At 47.3% G+C, this 16,199-nt stretch overlaps 1 protein-coding gene across 5 annotated transcripts in view; it reads right to left on the bottom strand.

The window, feature by feature from the left end:
* Nucleotides 1–16,199, bottom strand: part of FGFR2 (fibroblast growth factor receptor 2) — a 130,574-nt gene that overhangs the window by 11,202 nt on the left and 103,173 nt on the right. For 3 of the 5 annotated variants that reach the window (XM_078643937.1, XM_078643938.1, XM_078643935.1), the window contains 6 exons: nucleotides 15,941–16,085; nucleotides 12,206–12,399; nucleotides 6,886–7,037; nucleotides 3,292–3,413; nucleotides 1,809–1,919; nucleotides 1,135–1,325 (listed from right to left, as the gene is read on the bottom strand). In XM_078643937.1, coding sequence (XP_078500063.1) covers nucleotides 1,135–1,325; nucleotides 1,809–1,919; nucleotides 3,292–3,413; nucleotides 6,886–7,037; nucleotides 12,206–12,399; nucleotides 15,941–16,085 — 915 coding nt within the window. The remainder of the gene's footprint in view (nucleotides 1–1,134; nucleotides 1,326–1,808; nucleotides 1,920–3,291; nucleotides 3,414–6,885; nucleotides 7,038–12,205; nucleotides 12,400–15,940; nucleotides 16,086–16,199) is intronic. The other 2 variants (XM_078643936.1, XM_078643934.1) reach the window with 1 other exon arrangement.

Raw genomic sequence — 16,199 nt, forward strand, 5'->3', positions numbered from 1 at the left:
TGGCCTCCACACTGTTTGAACAGGACAATACAACCATAATTCGGTGGTTGTAGGCTCTGCATACTTAGTAAACCACAGTTCATCTGCCTCTGCTGCATGAACTAAAGTTGTGCCCCAGGGTGAAGGGATGATCTCTGTGCTGGTGTACTTGTTTATTTCCCCCAAATATTCTAGATCCTCTTGCCTTACCTCAAGTCTGAGTGGGATGGGTGCCTCCTTCTTCCTATTAAACGATGGCGGGTGGGCTGCTCTCTTGTATGTGAGCTGTATGTTTTTTTTGTGAGGAGCTTTAAGGAGCTGTCCTACAGCTACTGAAGAGTTGTGGGTGGGAGAGTCGGATGTCTTGGGTAATTGAATTCCCTTCTATTATCCACTAAGGATGGCCCAGAGTGTATGCTTCTTGGACACCTTATCTCAAGGAAGTATCTAAGAGGGGGCAGTACTCGGGTGGGTGTGCAGCTGCAGTTATGGCCTACAGAGAGCCTGATGGACCCCTGGCTAACAGACACCAGTGTCACAGTGTTTGCAGGTCCACTATTGTCTACAGTCTGGGGCTGCTCTATAGAATAGGGCCTAGAGACCCCCAGCATGGGGGCAGTCTAGTGTTTTCAGTGTTTGGGTTCCCAGGTTTTCCACTGGTTGTAGTGGGGGAAATATTTTACTGCAGGTAAAGAGCTTTGCTATTCTCAACCCACTTTCCAACCCTCTATTTTACAGTAGTGAAGTGCAGCCGCATTTATATATCAGGATTTGTGAAATCAAATATTTACTCGTCAGTATAATTACTGATTATATCGCTTATTCAATTGTGTGTACCTTTCCCAACGCCGAGGCATACCCAGAGACCTCTTTTGTGTGTGCAAGGGTGTATACATACTCCTTGAACCTGAAATGTTCAGGGGTGTATAGACAGTTGCACAAGTGGCTTCTTGGGAGCGAGGTCTATGCTCCACCCGAGGGACTGCACATTGGAACAAAAGGGTGTGTAGTCTTCCTACTCCACGGCACTCCAGAACGTACATGTGCAGTATGTTAAATCCATATTGGAAAGGACGGGAGCAGTTAGGTTAACAGCCTGGCAAGTCCAATGCTATCACACACACTCATAAAAGGGGACCATGGCTATCTCCTCACCTTCTGTGATGCCAGGTACTCCATGCCCCTGGCCAGTTGGTACGTGCAAGACACTAGGTCCTTGAAGGTCATCTGCTCTTCGGGTATTCTGTTGATGTCAAAGGAGTACTCCATGCCGGGTGGGCGGCGGGTGCGCAAGTACTCACGCAGGTTCCCCTTGGAGGCATATTCGACAATCACATAGAGTGGGCCTAAGAAGCAATGAACAAAGTTCTTATTAGCAATCTCAATGTGGTGAATGAACCGCCCAAAGAAAACATGCATTTTAGGGTCATGCCAGGGGTAGCGGGCCCAAGCACACATAGTTTGGTGCATGCAGGTGATTGGGCATGTTGCCATACAATCAGACAATGCACAGACCGATGCATTTGAATATGACAGAAGAAAAGGCACGAGCAGTGAAAAGTAACTCTTGGAAGAACTGTGACACTGGCAGTGGCTCAAAGAAGACAGTTATATATTAATTTGATATTCAGAACGATAGCCCCTATACCATAGATTTGTATTCCACGTATCGAGACATGTAATTAATTTGAAGCACACTTTGCCATGGACCTCACCGCAATGACTTTCTACTGCAGCTAGATCCGTGGCTGCACCTGGCACATCAAGGTTTGCTGTGAGCCTGGCAGTATGATTGGACAGCTAAACCCCACGGAGCGAGCCTGACTTACCATCTTGGGTGCACGCGCCTAGAAGATTGATGATATTTTTATGCTTTCCGATCATCTTCATCATTTCCATCTCAGACACCAGATCAGAAAGATCCTTCTCCGTTGCATCGTCTGTGAAAGGAAAGGGAGAGGGTCGGTGATGAGATTCTGGACAAGTGGATACCCTTATCACGTCCCCGCCGCGAAGAGTACATTAACGGAAAGCCAACGAGTCGCATGGTAGATCCCAAGCTCAGACACAGGTCTCTGTGGCCCCATAGTGGGCCTTAACATTCCTACCCAGTTATACAACTGGTCAATATTAAATACTTTATTGTGGCTTAAAAGGGCGAGGTAGCCCTTCAGGCTAAAATGTTCTATCAGGTTCTAATGAGACAACATCAGACACACTTGTGCTTTTTTCAAACAAACTCAGTAAAAATAATTGACTTTAAAAAGAGACGACATACTTACCTATTCTGCATATAATCGGCCACAGTGAAGAAGATACGCACAAACCAAGAAAACATACAGTAGAGAGTGCCTGAATGACACCAACAAAGGAAAGGAAATGCAGAGGAGACACTCAGCATAGGGAAAGTTAGTCAAAGGAAGAGAGACACAAGAGATGGGGACACTCTAACAAAGAGAGAAATAGAGAGACATATAGATTCTCTGAAACTGGAAATCCGGCTGGTCACCTCACCTGCAGGGCGACATAGGAGCCAGCATCTTAAAGTTGCTCCCCTGCTAGAACAGGATGGGCAGTATGTCCTAGTAGGGCTACCGTAGCTACAGATCCTCTCCCTCTGTGTATTGCCTCACTGCATCAAGAAGAGGCGGGATGAAGGCCACAGGTGTATTATAAGGCATGGGGGGGGGGGCTTTTGTGTTCAGCATCTGGTGGTGATCAGGGTTTGGGCAATGGTCGGATCAGAAATTTGGAGCACTAGGTGAGGTTTCATGGAGATGTGAGCCAGGGTCATGCAAACTCCAGGCACCTAAGTGGTGGCCATTGTTCCTCCAGGCACTGCCCCGGTGGTTGAATCTCGAGGTGCAGCGTGTGCCTTCCACCCCACCGCCGCATCCCTGAGCACAACTGTACTCTTCCCTGCCAAAAGGGGGGCTAGGGCTATTAGTGGCAGGGTGCACGTGTGGAGACATAGCATCCCGGGGGCTGGTGCCTGGAATGCATTAACAATCCCAGGGGCATGAGCAGCTTTCCCCGCGCCACGAGGATTAGAGGTGGATAAGCGAGGGAGCCATGTTTGGAGCACAGAAAGGGGACGGCGAGGGAAGAACCTTCCTGCAACGCTGCTGCACAAAAATAACAACCAAGCCAGGCTCCTACCATAAAAGTCTGTCAGGTCTGCCAGTCTGAGCCCTGGAACACATCACTGTCAAGACTGTTAATGTATGCATGTCAGCCGCGGAGGTCAGCTATGTGACCTCTGAACCCAGGTCATGTCAGGGGTCAGCTGGCAGCGACGGCCTGCCTCCATACCTTTCAGCATCTTCACTGCCACGGTCACTACATCCTTGGGCCGGTCCTTGTCGATGCCCACCGCCTCCGCCATCACCACCTGCCCGAAGCAGCCTTCGCCCAGGGGCTTCCCCAGCGTGAGCCTGTGGAGAGAGAGTCTGGTGAGTCGTTTGGGAGAGAGAAAGAGGGCACAACAGCCTCGACTGAGGTGGAGGGAATGGAGCCATGGGGGCAGTCACGGAGGACACAAGCATCAAACTTGGGGGACACGGAGGGCCCCTCAGCCACGGCAGTAAGAGAGAGAGAGCTTCGTGCATAGAAAAGAGAGGCCGTATCAGGCATGGAGGACAGAGGGGTGCACAAGCAACGATGCAAGAGAACCACAGCAGAGAGAGGGGCAGACAAGTCATGCTGGAGACAGGAGGTGCTATATAAAAGAGTGGTTCTGTCGGGAAGGTGGCAATTGCTTTGCACAAGTAAAATCACTGTATCACAATATTTGATTGTGTGAAGTAACTAAAGTTGTAATGTAAGGTTCAACGTCCCTATTGAAGCACCAACCTATACTGTTTTTACACTCCACAAGGACAATTATTTTTTAGTCAAACAAAATGTTTTGTGTTGTACATAAATTACTGATCATGGCTGTCAATAAAACAATACAAAATAGGATAATAAAGTGATAAAAGTGACTTGGTGGTGATATGTGAACAATGTGCTAGACAAATATTATACAAATAGGAATAAAATACTGTCCAATGTTTCAATGCATGAATACACAACCCAACAATGGTCTTATACTGGGGCCTGTACAACTGCGTAGACTAGCGTGACTACAACGTCGACGTTTCGGCCCTGGGGACTAGCGCAGCTTAATATGAGTCAAGGGCGTGTCTTCATCAGGACAAAGGATGGGTGAGCAATGGTTAACAGCCTAAATAAATCGAACAGGATTCCTATGTAATGAATATAAAGGGATCCGAGTGAATTCAGCATCTGTAGACACAAACCAAGTGTTGGAGCCTAAACGATTAAAGAAATACTGCCAGCTTCGCGGCCGTTATAAAGGGAGCGGGAGATGTGACTTCCTCCGTCTGTTTTCTCAAAGGTACAGGAGATGCATCATGCATGGCATGGAGAAGGTGGCATTGAAGAAAGCAGACGCATCAGTCCTGACAGACACCGAGGGGCATCTCAGACACTGCAGGAAGAGAGGACACACCAGACACAAAGAAGGCGGGGAAGCATCACGCCCACTGCAGAAAAAAATACACCTTTTACCTATAATGGTTTGGAGATCGGCTCAATAACATTTATATCTGTATATGTGGTGCATAATTCAGCCACACCGAGGCTGACTCTGCTAAATCCTGTGTGTTGCTTTTTTCACAACTAAAAATGTGGGCATTAACCAAAGCCATGCCTCAAATGATGTTGACTTGATGCTTTCACTTATCACTTTGTTAAATGTTTTTCAGCAATGACGAGCAGAGCGAGGTAAGTCAGGCACAAAAGGGAACTTCAGCCACTAAGAAAGGAAGGGGCACATCATGAGTTGCAGCTACTAACTAGAGGTGGAGGCTGGCAGTGAGGGCACATCAGCCACTGCTGAAAGAGAGGGCACGTCAGGCGTGGTGGAAAACACCAGCAGACATCAGCCACCAGGAGCAGGGGGGGCGCGTCAGCCATGATAGGGAACCTGGGTGCAGACAATCCGTTGCAGATGGAGAGGACAAATCACCCATGATGGGAACATCACCCATTGCAGAAACTGGAAGAGGGCACTGGGCATGGGGGAGGAAGGGCAAACGAGCAACTAGCTATTGCTGAGAGAAAGCACAAGCCATATGGGCAATCACGGGAAATACCATTCACTGTGGAGGGAGAGGACATGTTGCAGACGATGGGGAATCTTACACCATTAAGGGAAAATCAGCTGTTAGAAGAAGAGAACAAGCGGGCATGGACGACCATGGAGTGAGTCAGAGAGTCGGCCGGGATGGGCACAGAGGGAGCATGGCATTCACTGAAGAGTGGAATGGTTAATTGACCATGGTAGATGTCAGTGTCAGACCGCTATACTGAGCACAGAACAAAGGCACATCAGAAAGAGAGGGCCATTGCGTCACTGCGGTCAGAGAGTATGCACAGGGCAGCAGCTACAGAGAGAGGGCACATGAGCCATGGAGGCAATATCAGGTACTAGACAGAGTGGGGCATGTCACCCACCCCAATCATAAAGCAAGCACACGTCAGTCCCTATGGAGGAAGCAGGCAAGCATGTCCTCGCTGGGCACTGGACACAGATCTAAGGTAGGCACCTCCACCACCTAGGCACAGTGAGACGTTTTATGATTGGATAACTGGTGCACCATTATTCAATTACAAAGTAGTTCACACTTGATGAACAGCAGTATATTCAAAACAGCCTTGTGAGTACGTGACCACCCATAATTTGTGGCGGGCACTAGGGCCAGTGTACACTCTCCCTGGCACAGAGTTTGTTGTGCAGTTTCTGTTTAGGGTCTGGCTTCATCACCACCATTTAGACCCTCAACCGACTCCTCCAAAAGACAAAGACATTTAGTAAGGCCCAAGACAGACACTATCACAAAATAATCAGAGCCGGAGGCTCAAAAGCTATGGTACCTGGTCCATTGACAATTTAGGGGCCCTACATACCCTGCTCCCCGGTGCCACTGCACCAACTGACTACTGATAGCTCTTGCCTGCGCAGTCGTGAAGTGTGTCCATCCTTCTTTGGCATATGTCTGGGGCTCTACCAATGTTTCAGGGGCACAAAGGTGGGTCCTGTTTGCCCGCCCTCCTGGATCAAAGGGTGTCTTTCTTTCATCGATGGTGACTCAGAATGTGCCCTTCGTTGATTAAAATGTGGTTGAGGTGTGTTTATCCTTACTGGAAAGAAGGTGGCAAAGGACAATAATAGTACTAGTTTGTGCTTGGCACAGGCCCCTGATGTGCTACTCCTGCTTCAACATAGGTCACAGATGAACCTGCCTTCCCTTGGCACAGATCTAGAATGCGACCCTCGAGAGAGACCCAAGGTGCACCAGTCCTCCATTGGTGGGCTTGTCATCCATTCAGCCTCATCAGCAGATGTTTACCTTGGACAGTCCACCATGTACCAACCACGCGCACCCAGCTGTGGGCCATTGATGCACATTAATGTGCTGAATCCTCTCTTCCTAGGGCCTCCACCTCTGCTCCCCTTTCTCCATCGATGGTTCGCCATGGCAGGCTTCAGAGGCTTCAATGTTCGCAATTCATCTGCTCTGCCCATCCCCCTCCCTGCCCAGGCACAGTGTGTCCATGTTTACCTGATCTCACACTTTCTACACTTGCTCCATAACAATGAAGGTGAACTACCCTTGACAGCATCCTCCAACTACCCCTCTGTAAACAAGGGCAGAGAGCAACAGGCCTACACTAACCACCGTCTGCACCATTCACACCACACCATCAAGTAGGCATACCACTCAGTCCAGTATCTGCATCAATCATTTCATGGTCAATACCCACCCCCTGAAGCATGTACTTCAAGTGTCACTGATTATATCTGGGTGTTACCTTCTCCCCACGAGGTGCTATACTCACTTGTCCCTCGAGTACTCCCACTTGGGGTCCTCTGGCAGCTCATACTCGGAGACGCCAGCCAGCATGTGGGTGTCATTGTTGGAAGACAGTCGAGTGGTGATCCGGACCAGCGGGGTGTTGGAGTTCATAGAAGAGCTGGAGTCAGCAGACACCTGTTCACCAGGAGGAAGAGCAGAAGAGGCAGATGTGATCACAGTCCCAGGTTCAAGCATGACTAGGATTGATCCAGAATGCCAGCCAGGGCCTTGGACCCAAGAAGAAAGGTGTGAAAGACTCCCATCTCAACTGAAGTGCCCCCATCCTCAACTTTACCAAGTACTCAAAACCCTCTCACTGCCACATCAAGGTCAACCTGGCCTACCATTACTACAAAAGACTTCAAACTGTCCCTACCTTCAAAGCATCATCAGAACAATAATATACAAAACAGCAATTTGGGAATTTGGGTGTCACTAGAATGGGCAGTGTATTCAATGCATATCAATGCTGGAGAATGCATCAAAGTGTTAAAAATATACATGCCCTCAAAACAAAAACCCTAAAGGATTGGACTAGAGAGGAACCTATCCCTGTGGCCTCACACCGCTGTGCACCCTCGAGCCAGCCTTCTATGATGAAAGTGATGGAACCAGCAAGATCGCTACATGCTAATGAAGTGTATTTAAGTACCTTACTTTAAAAAAAGACCAAGGCCACCAAAATCATGTGGACCATGCCCAAAACCAGATTAAACCCATGAAAATTGATATTTTCACAGTGGCGTGCCTGCATTGCACGTACCCTATCGCATTGGTGATTTCAAGTTTAGAAGTCTGCACCCTCAGACCAAAATATACACCATGCATGCAACGAGTGCAAACTTCAGTGACACAAGAATAAGACCCACCATGATGAGCTTTTTAGACCCTTATTTGATCCACTCTCATTAGATGACCCAGCACATTTCACCCACATAGGATGCACAAGTCAGCACATGTCCCAAGAGAATCTGTCGCCTTACAGTACCATGAACTCTGGAGCAGTCCGTCGGTGGGACAAATGGTGATCGAGGAACATTTTAAAATTGCCCACATGTCACAAAGGTGCTTATTGGTGGGTAGGTTCATGCTCTACTCAAATGCTAAGAATATTAGGACCTCGACAGTCAGTCACTCACCAGAGGCACCTTGGGATCTGCAGCCTTTTCAATTCAATGTCTCAATAATTAAAATTGAGAATGAATGGGTCAGCTCTACTGACATCCTCTGTAGATTGTTCAGTCCTTGACCAGAGATTTCAAGTTGTGTGATGTTATGTGTTGTGAAACAGTAGCAAAATATCATTGTCAAAACATCTCCTGACATAAATACTGAGTACTAAATATAAATGTCTAAATATCGCCCCATTGAAGTTAATAATAGAAAATCAACAACCAATGAGATGATCTTTTTGTATTTATTTTTAGGACACAATATAGTTACAAGTTTGAGAGGGATTACCGGCAATGCCTTTCATAATTTCCTGTTCTTTTCCACCTAAGCACCATGTTTCTACTGGAATTGCACCCTTCTTTTCCAAAGGGGAGGCTGGCCATGTATATCAGGGGGTCCCTTGCTCACTAAGCCACTGGAGTCAAGCTATCCTGGCTGAAGAAGGCTGATAGCCAGAAACCGGTCCTAGGATGCTTGATTCCGGTCCAGGAAAGACATGGCTTGGCAGTTCGGACTGGACTGTTCCCATGAGGCACAGGGTCAAGACTGATTTGCATATGGCCATGTCTGAACTGGGGTGGCGTGGTGAGCAAAATAACGATGGATTTAACCCAGATCTGTGACTGGGGGTGAATGTTTTGCCATTGTGCAACATTCCGTCCATAATCTTGTGGGCCATGTATATCAGGCCGCACGCACTAGAAACAATGGTTATCTCTGACTGACCCAAATTGATAGCCACCTCCCCCAGTCACTCCTAAAAGTTGGAAAAATCTCTACTGTCCCAGTTACCCTAGGACCCCTTGGGTAAATGTTGGCGCTCCCTTTTATTAATTTCTGGAATGGCCCGCAGTGGTACCTCTATACCCTCCCCCACCTCTCTGATACCAGTTGAGCCAGCACTGGCATCCTCTCTCACCCCTCCTTTTCAATTCTGCCACCTCTGGTACTCTTCTCTCGCCTTGGAAGCCCAGCGCAGGCCAGACAAACTAGCATTATTATTCTGCCCTCTCTTCACAGCTCCCCCTCTCAGTTAACCTCCATCCCCTTGTCTGCTCCAGGGATGGCCAGATGAGAGAGCACTGGTGCCCTCGTCTCCCCTCCTTGGCAACTCCAAATTTTGCCAGATCCTTCCATTTTTAGGAAGGTGACCGTGATTCGGGCAGCTGTAGCAAATGTTTCAGAACCAAATTACTTACTTTTATAACAAAAAATGAAAGCTGATTTCTGAAGCACAAATTTGAAAAACAGCAGTTGTGAGGTTTTTCATCCAACTGCTGCTGATTTTTAGGAGTGCCAAGTATTTTTGAAGTGGACATTACCTCTGCTGACTCCTGGCCCGGGGCTCCGGAGACCAAGACTGCGAGGGTCTGACAGGACCCCCAGGGCTCTCATTTCATGGTAACTGCGGTCAAGCAGTGATGGCCGAGTTCATGGGAGGAAGGTCAATCACAGATTAAATGTAGTACAGATGCCACCAAGGTTTATAAAATGTGATTAGCTAGCCAGAGGTATTAACTTAAAAAAAATACATTTCTTGTCACATTCGAATCGTGGTAGAGCTAGAAGTAGACATTACAAGGAATAAAGGAAGGGTCTGGGCCGAGGGGCTTACATTTGTAATGTATTCTTTGCTACAACTTGATTCCCCATTATAGTGTTCGAGTTTCGTGTGGCGCTCGAGCACCATCTAAGCTACAGCAAGGGTCAGGTCTGATCTGATATGTATAAAGAGTATGTATCTCCTTTTCCGACAGTCCGACATTGGGATTTTCAGCTGAATGTCATGGCTTAAGTTTCAAGCAAGAATCACAACAGGGACACTACCGTAGGCTTCTGAAGTACCATGGGGCAATAGCTCTGGACTGTGTCATTGCAGCAGAGTGGAGCATTTTTGGGGGTGCAAATTCAAAAACACAAGGAAGGGACAAGGCCCAAAGTCCAATGTCATTGCTACGTGGCATAAGACTGATGCTATGGGGGGTGGGTCATAAAAGTGGCTTTCTCCAGTGTGGGTGTGCGACCATGGGTTAGAGAGTCCCTTTGCTGTTTGTGTGTTAAGGGTGAGCCCGCTTGGCTGAGTCAACACCATATCACTCACCTACCTGTGATGCTGCTGTTATCCAGCTAGTCCTGATATAAGGGCAGGTTCATGGATTTAAGGAGGGTAGTCATGCTAGTTCTTGTTGGGTTCAGTGTGGTAGCAGGGTGGAAGGAAAGGCAGCATCTTTGGTCCAGTAGGAAGATTCCGGTACAGAGTCTAGCACTTTTGCTGTTTTGCAGAGAACGGTGATTGGTTCACAACTTGAATTGCTCTGACAACACAGGAAACAGTGCATGTTCACAGGTAACCTGGCAGAAGTGGACTGGGCAGGAAGTGTGTGTATTTCAACCAACAACCCCAGAGAAAAAAACACTCTGCATATGGTCACTATTTGGCAGTGGCTTGGAGCGCTAAAAAGAGAATCAAATTAAAATAGGACATAGGATGACTTGTTCTTAACACTGCAGAGTCACTATGGTACACATACTGCATGCTATGTGAACGCCTCCAGCATGTTTTCAATATTATTTTTGCAATTGTTAAAATAATGTAAGAAATCAAGAACTACTGCAGAGGCTGCTTTTCATGTTATGCTTTATATATGTGTTCATGGTGTAGATGTGCTGCTATGCTGGCTTTAAAGTAGTAGAGTTCTCAAAGCAGAGGAGCCTTAGAGGCCTCTCTTCCTCTCCAATAGTTTCGAGTACGCCTGGGCATGAAATTCCACTCTGCTTGCGGAGTTTGCAGAGTTTTTCCCACTCCGCGCAGCATGTGAAGTTCCCGAAAAAGCGGAGGTTTTTCCTCACTCATGCTCACCAGCATTAAGTTGTCGAGCACGAGCGAGGAAAATCTTACTCCAGACCACCTCCCAGCGAGATTTCTCAATGTGGGTGGTCGCAGATGGCCCCCTACGCTCGGGTCGAGTAACCTTCAGTTCACCTTGAGAAAACTGCTGCTCAAGTAGAACATCTACTTGACCAACAGAAATAAGCAGCGCCCTCTTGTGCTGCACATAGTGCGGTTCGTACTGATTTTCCAGCGTGGGGCAAACACCCGGTGCTAAACATCAGCACGAATAGCTCGACCTAACGCACTGCACAGCTTGCGTAACTCCACATATTGTGGCAGTTTTTTGGTCACTTCGTGGAATTCCACTATCTAGTTTCTAGACTGACGTGGTTTGTATTTGTGGAGCAAGGAGCCCTAGTACAGTGTTGATTCATGTTCCAAAGCAGGGATGCAGCATTATGATTCAAAGACTCCATTCATTCTGCTGTACCACTGCAACTACTTGGAGACAAGGATTCTACTTCACAGCAGGGGTGAACAGAATAGTCCACAGGATTCTGAGTCATTTGAACAGTGATGCCTACTGCACCACAGCAGAGGACCAGACATGATGGTATGTATGTATGTATTTGAGCTTGTAAAGTGCACTGCTACCCGTCCATAGGTTTCCTGGCGCTGTATAACTCTGGGGAACCCGTCCTGGCTTTCCCTGTGGGATGGTCCCTGCTGGGAGTCCCCAAGGTGGAGCCAGGCATCCCCGGAATTGATGGGGCCGTTGTGGAGATTAGGCAAGCTAATGCCCAGAGTTGCCGAGTGGAACCCCTGATTAGAGTAAGCACCGAAGCGAGAATTATCGAGTCCACTGACCCAAGTCCACGACCCTGACGCGTCGGGAATTGAACCCTGGTCCCGGGCCAACTTCTGCTCCCGGGTCTGCCGCCTCTAACCAGTGAGCCACACTACTCCAGAGGGCCCCCTGGGACATTACTGTGAAGCTTTCTGCGCCAGAGCAGAGGATTGGACATGGTGATAGATGACCTCTTAGTTCAGTAATGCAGCGAGGATTTCTGCATCACAACAGGACATTTGACAGGTAATACACACATTTGTAAACCCAAGCACTTCTCTTTTACCCTAACATCTTCCTAATTCTATATTCACTGCAACCCCCAGGCTTCGAGGCACGATACATCCCAGAGGGGGTGCGCCCTTCGAGTAATCTTCCTGCAGAGATGAGAATGAAAGGCTGGCAGTTAGTAAGTAAGGGGTTTTGAACCCTCTATCTACTTTCTGTTACCTGTCTGCGCAGCGGGAGGCGCTTGCTCAGCTTGTGCACAGCGGGTTGACTGCTGAAGTCAGACTTCTTGCCTCTGCCCTTCATATGGCACACCATGATGGTGCCAACCATGCAGGCGATCAGGAAGCCTCCCACACAGTAGATGGCGATTTCCGTATACTCCGAGGATGATGAATCCACTTGCCGTTCTTCGTCTGCAGAGCAGGCATGAGGGATGAAGGGAGAGAGTCAGGGGTGCAGGTCATGCTGGTATGTCAGAGAACATGAGGGCAGGACAGAGGCAAGGCGGACAGTTAAGAGATGCATACACACGCTAAGCACATGCCAGTTCATTCACACGCCAATCATATACAATGCAAATATGGTCGCTGCACCAGAAGCAATCTACTACCTTGGGAATCTCACGTCTTACCTGAAGATAGTCTCACATTGTTTCTCATTCTAACCAGTTTGTGGCGAATTCACAATTTATCCAACCGCAAATTCACCTTTCATACCCAGGCAATATCAACATTTATCTCAAATCTTATCCCAGGACACATCCACACTTTATCTTTGGGCAGTTTCCCCGCTATTTAGGGGCTATTTCAGCACTCACAGTTTATCTACGGGCAATTTCACGTATTGTCTCAGGGCAGCATCACATCTTACATCAGGTAAGCCAACATTTTATCAGGGCATTTAATCTCAGGCTATTCTCACTTTTTTCGGTAGAATCTGAGCTATCTCAAGAGACTCTCACAATTTACCTGGCAGCCATGTCATCATTTATCTTGCTGCAATAGAACGTCTTATCTCAGAGCAATTGTGCATCTTTACACATCTTTCGTCAAGAAAATCAAGGATCTTATTTCCACGCAATCAAACTTCTCATCTCAGGGCAAGCATGGATCTTATGTAGGGGCAATGGCACATCTGATCTCTGGGCAATTATGGATCTTATCTCGAGGCAATGGCACATTTGATCTCAGGGCAATCATGCTTCTTATCCCGAGGCAATGACACACCTGATCGCAGGGCAATCATGCTTCTTATCATGAGCGATGGCATGACTGATCTCAGGACAATCATGCATCTTATCTCTGGGAAATGGCACATCTGACCTCTGGGCAATCATGGAGCTTATCTCGAGGCAATGGCACATTTGATCTCTGGGCAATCATGCGTCTTATCTCAAGACAATGACACACCTGATCTCAGGGCAATCATCAATCTTGTCTCCAAGCAATCGCATATCTTTTATGGTGGCCATCACATGTAATATCTCAGGAAAACTTTACATCTAACTTCATGGGACCATCACAGTTAAATTAAGTTTACCAAAAAATGGGACCATCGCGGTTTAATTTATGGCAGTTTTGCAGCCCATCTTCCAGAAGTCTCTCGTGTTATCTCTAGCCAAACTCACATCTTATTTCAGGCCTCGCTCAAAGCTTAATCCGGGAGTTTTAAGGTGCAATCTCATACTACATCTCTGTTATTCTTATCTTATCTCTGGCATTCTCGCATCTTATCTGCACATTATTAAATATCATATCCCAGTAGCATCACATTTCCTTTCCGGGCAATTTCACATCGCGCCAGAGACAATCTCACATTTTATGATTATTTCCAGCAGGCACACAATCCACCTCTGTACGCTCCAGTACACACAACGCTGCCAGTTAACAGAAGAAAGATGAGAAACATCTAGGACAGCAGCAAGGTAGAAATGTGAGCCATGACAGAGAGGCAAGAGACAGATACTGGCATAGAACAGTCACAGAGACAGGATAAAGAGACGCGGTTAATAAAACAGACAGCACGGAGATTTGCAGAAAAAAAGCAGAGAGGGCAACATCAGAATGACAAAGAGCAACAGCAGCATAGGATAATTGACACAAAATATGGAGAGATTGACAAGATTCGGAGGCAAGGGCAAGATGCACCAATACACAGTGAAAATACATTTAAAAAAACAGAGCCAGACGCAGCTATGTAGTGACCAGCTACACAGACTAGACACAAAGAACAACACAGGAATTTGAGACTAGACTTGGATATCTTCAGAGGCAAGATTGTACTAGACACAGAAACCAATGGAGACTAAACATAAGACTTGAGAAGAGACCAAGATAACACACAGACCCAAATGGAGACAAGAAACAGATGGACACAGGAAAAAAAAGAAAAATACTAATATACTAATGATAAAAAGATATGTATCGACTTAGGTGAGATACTGAGGAAACACTCAGTGACAAAAACAGAGACAGTACATAGAGATCCACATAAAAAAGGGATAAAGAAAAGATGCGTACCAAAAAAAGACAGGGATTCAGGCAGGTATCAATAGTCCCCATGAAGTAACATCCACCCTCCACAAACACTGAATATCATGCAACAGGAGACAATGCACTGTTTTATAGATAGGCAGAAAACACCAAGGTCTGGCATGGCATCCCACTGGCATGCTGTTTACGGCCCAAGAGCCCAGCATAGGATGCCATGGTCATGTTATAAATGGCTTTCACTCATTGATCAAGTACTAAAATGCATCGAAGACCCATGACAAGAACCAAAAGAAATACCGCAGACCAGCCGTCAAGCCAACCGGTCTTCAGGGCAACCTCAGTGAGTTAAAAGTCATGTTATAGCCTGTTGTGAATCTGGGAGTTTTACCCCAACAGCATGGTGCAGTGCATGTCTACGTGAAGAAGAGATGCCAGATAGAGGGCGTGTCAACCTCTGGGAATGGGTGGCATGCTCGAAGGGCTTATTATTCATAGTTGAGCATGACACGTAAAGAACCGCCTTCTCTTCTTAATTGTGTGGGTACATGTTCTACTGTTCAAGAGAAGGGCTCTGCCTCTTAAGGGTGCAGCACACCACACAGATCTCTGGTGTTGCAGTGGAAACTCATACCTTTGTCTTCGCTAATGGTTTTGTTTCAGTGTTGTGTCCATTCCTATACTTTTGTCTGCTGTAATAGCTTTGTTCAGTGTTGCATCCACCCCCCTATGTTTGCACGTGGATCCGGTTGGCAGTCATGCTGGCCTGCTTTGGCTCTTGGGTCTTCGATGTGCTGCTTCTGCATCTCTCCGAAATCATCAAATTGAGATTTTCAGGGTTCAGTTTCTAAAGGGGATCAGCAGGGCACAGGCTGTGAGGGCAGCACGGACATGGGATGCATGGTCAGAAGCATACACAGATTATGCTGCGTGATGCTGCCCAGATGATTGCCTGATTAAAAGGGACTCCAGAATGTATTATTAGAGGGGGCACTGATACCATGCTTAGTTGGATCACAGATGTTATGGTTCTAGAGGGCATGGATTGCATGGTGATGAACAGCCCACATGGTCCGCCAGAGGGCACACAGTGACTAGAGCATGGATTTTCAAGTGAGAAAGCGCACCTGCACCCTTGCAGCCCTCAGAAAGGGAATGGGTTCTTTTGCTAGGGGACTGCATGGCCAGATTGATTTCATGCACTAGCAAGGGTGAAGGTTGTCTGGTGATGGGTCAAGCCTGATCTTGAGCTTTGAACATCAAAAGTGAATTAGGAATCTCAATGACAAATACCGCCTGCTGGCACCGTACTCGGAAGGACCAGTGGCTACTGGAAGGATGCAGAAGCAGCAATGGTTGTGATGGAGTGAACAGAGGAAGAGGAAGGGATTGGGAATTAAGAGAGGCAATTGGAGGGTGTGAGGGGTAAAGGGTACTTGGGCTGAGAGAGACATAACATAAATACCTGGAAGAACGGTCAACCATGCAGTGTGATAGGAGATCCCGATAGAATTACCCGCCAAGCACGTATACTCCCCAGCATCCTCAAAAGAGACATTGCGCACATAGAGGACTTCGATCTCTTTGTCCGTGGTATTAACACCAGCCGCCTGGAAGGAAACAGGAGCGAGAAAAAAGAAAGTAGGCACCACAGTGGCAGAGGTTATGGACGGAGAACCACGAGCTCCACAAGGAAACGCCAGCTTACATCTAGACTGCTTGCA

This window comes from Lissotriton helveticus, chromosome 5_1 (assembly GCF_964261635.1).
Source record: "Lissotriton helveticus chromosome 5_1, aLisHel1.1, whole genome shotgun sequence".
Taxonomy (NCBI): Eukaryota; Metazoa; Chordata; class Amphibia; order Caudata; family Salamandridae; genus Lissotriton; species Lissotriton helveticus.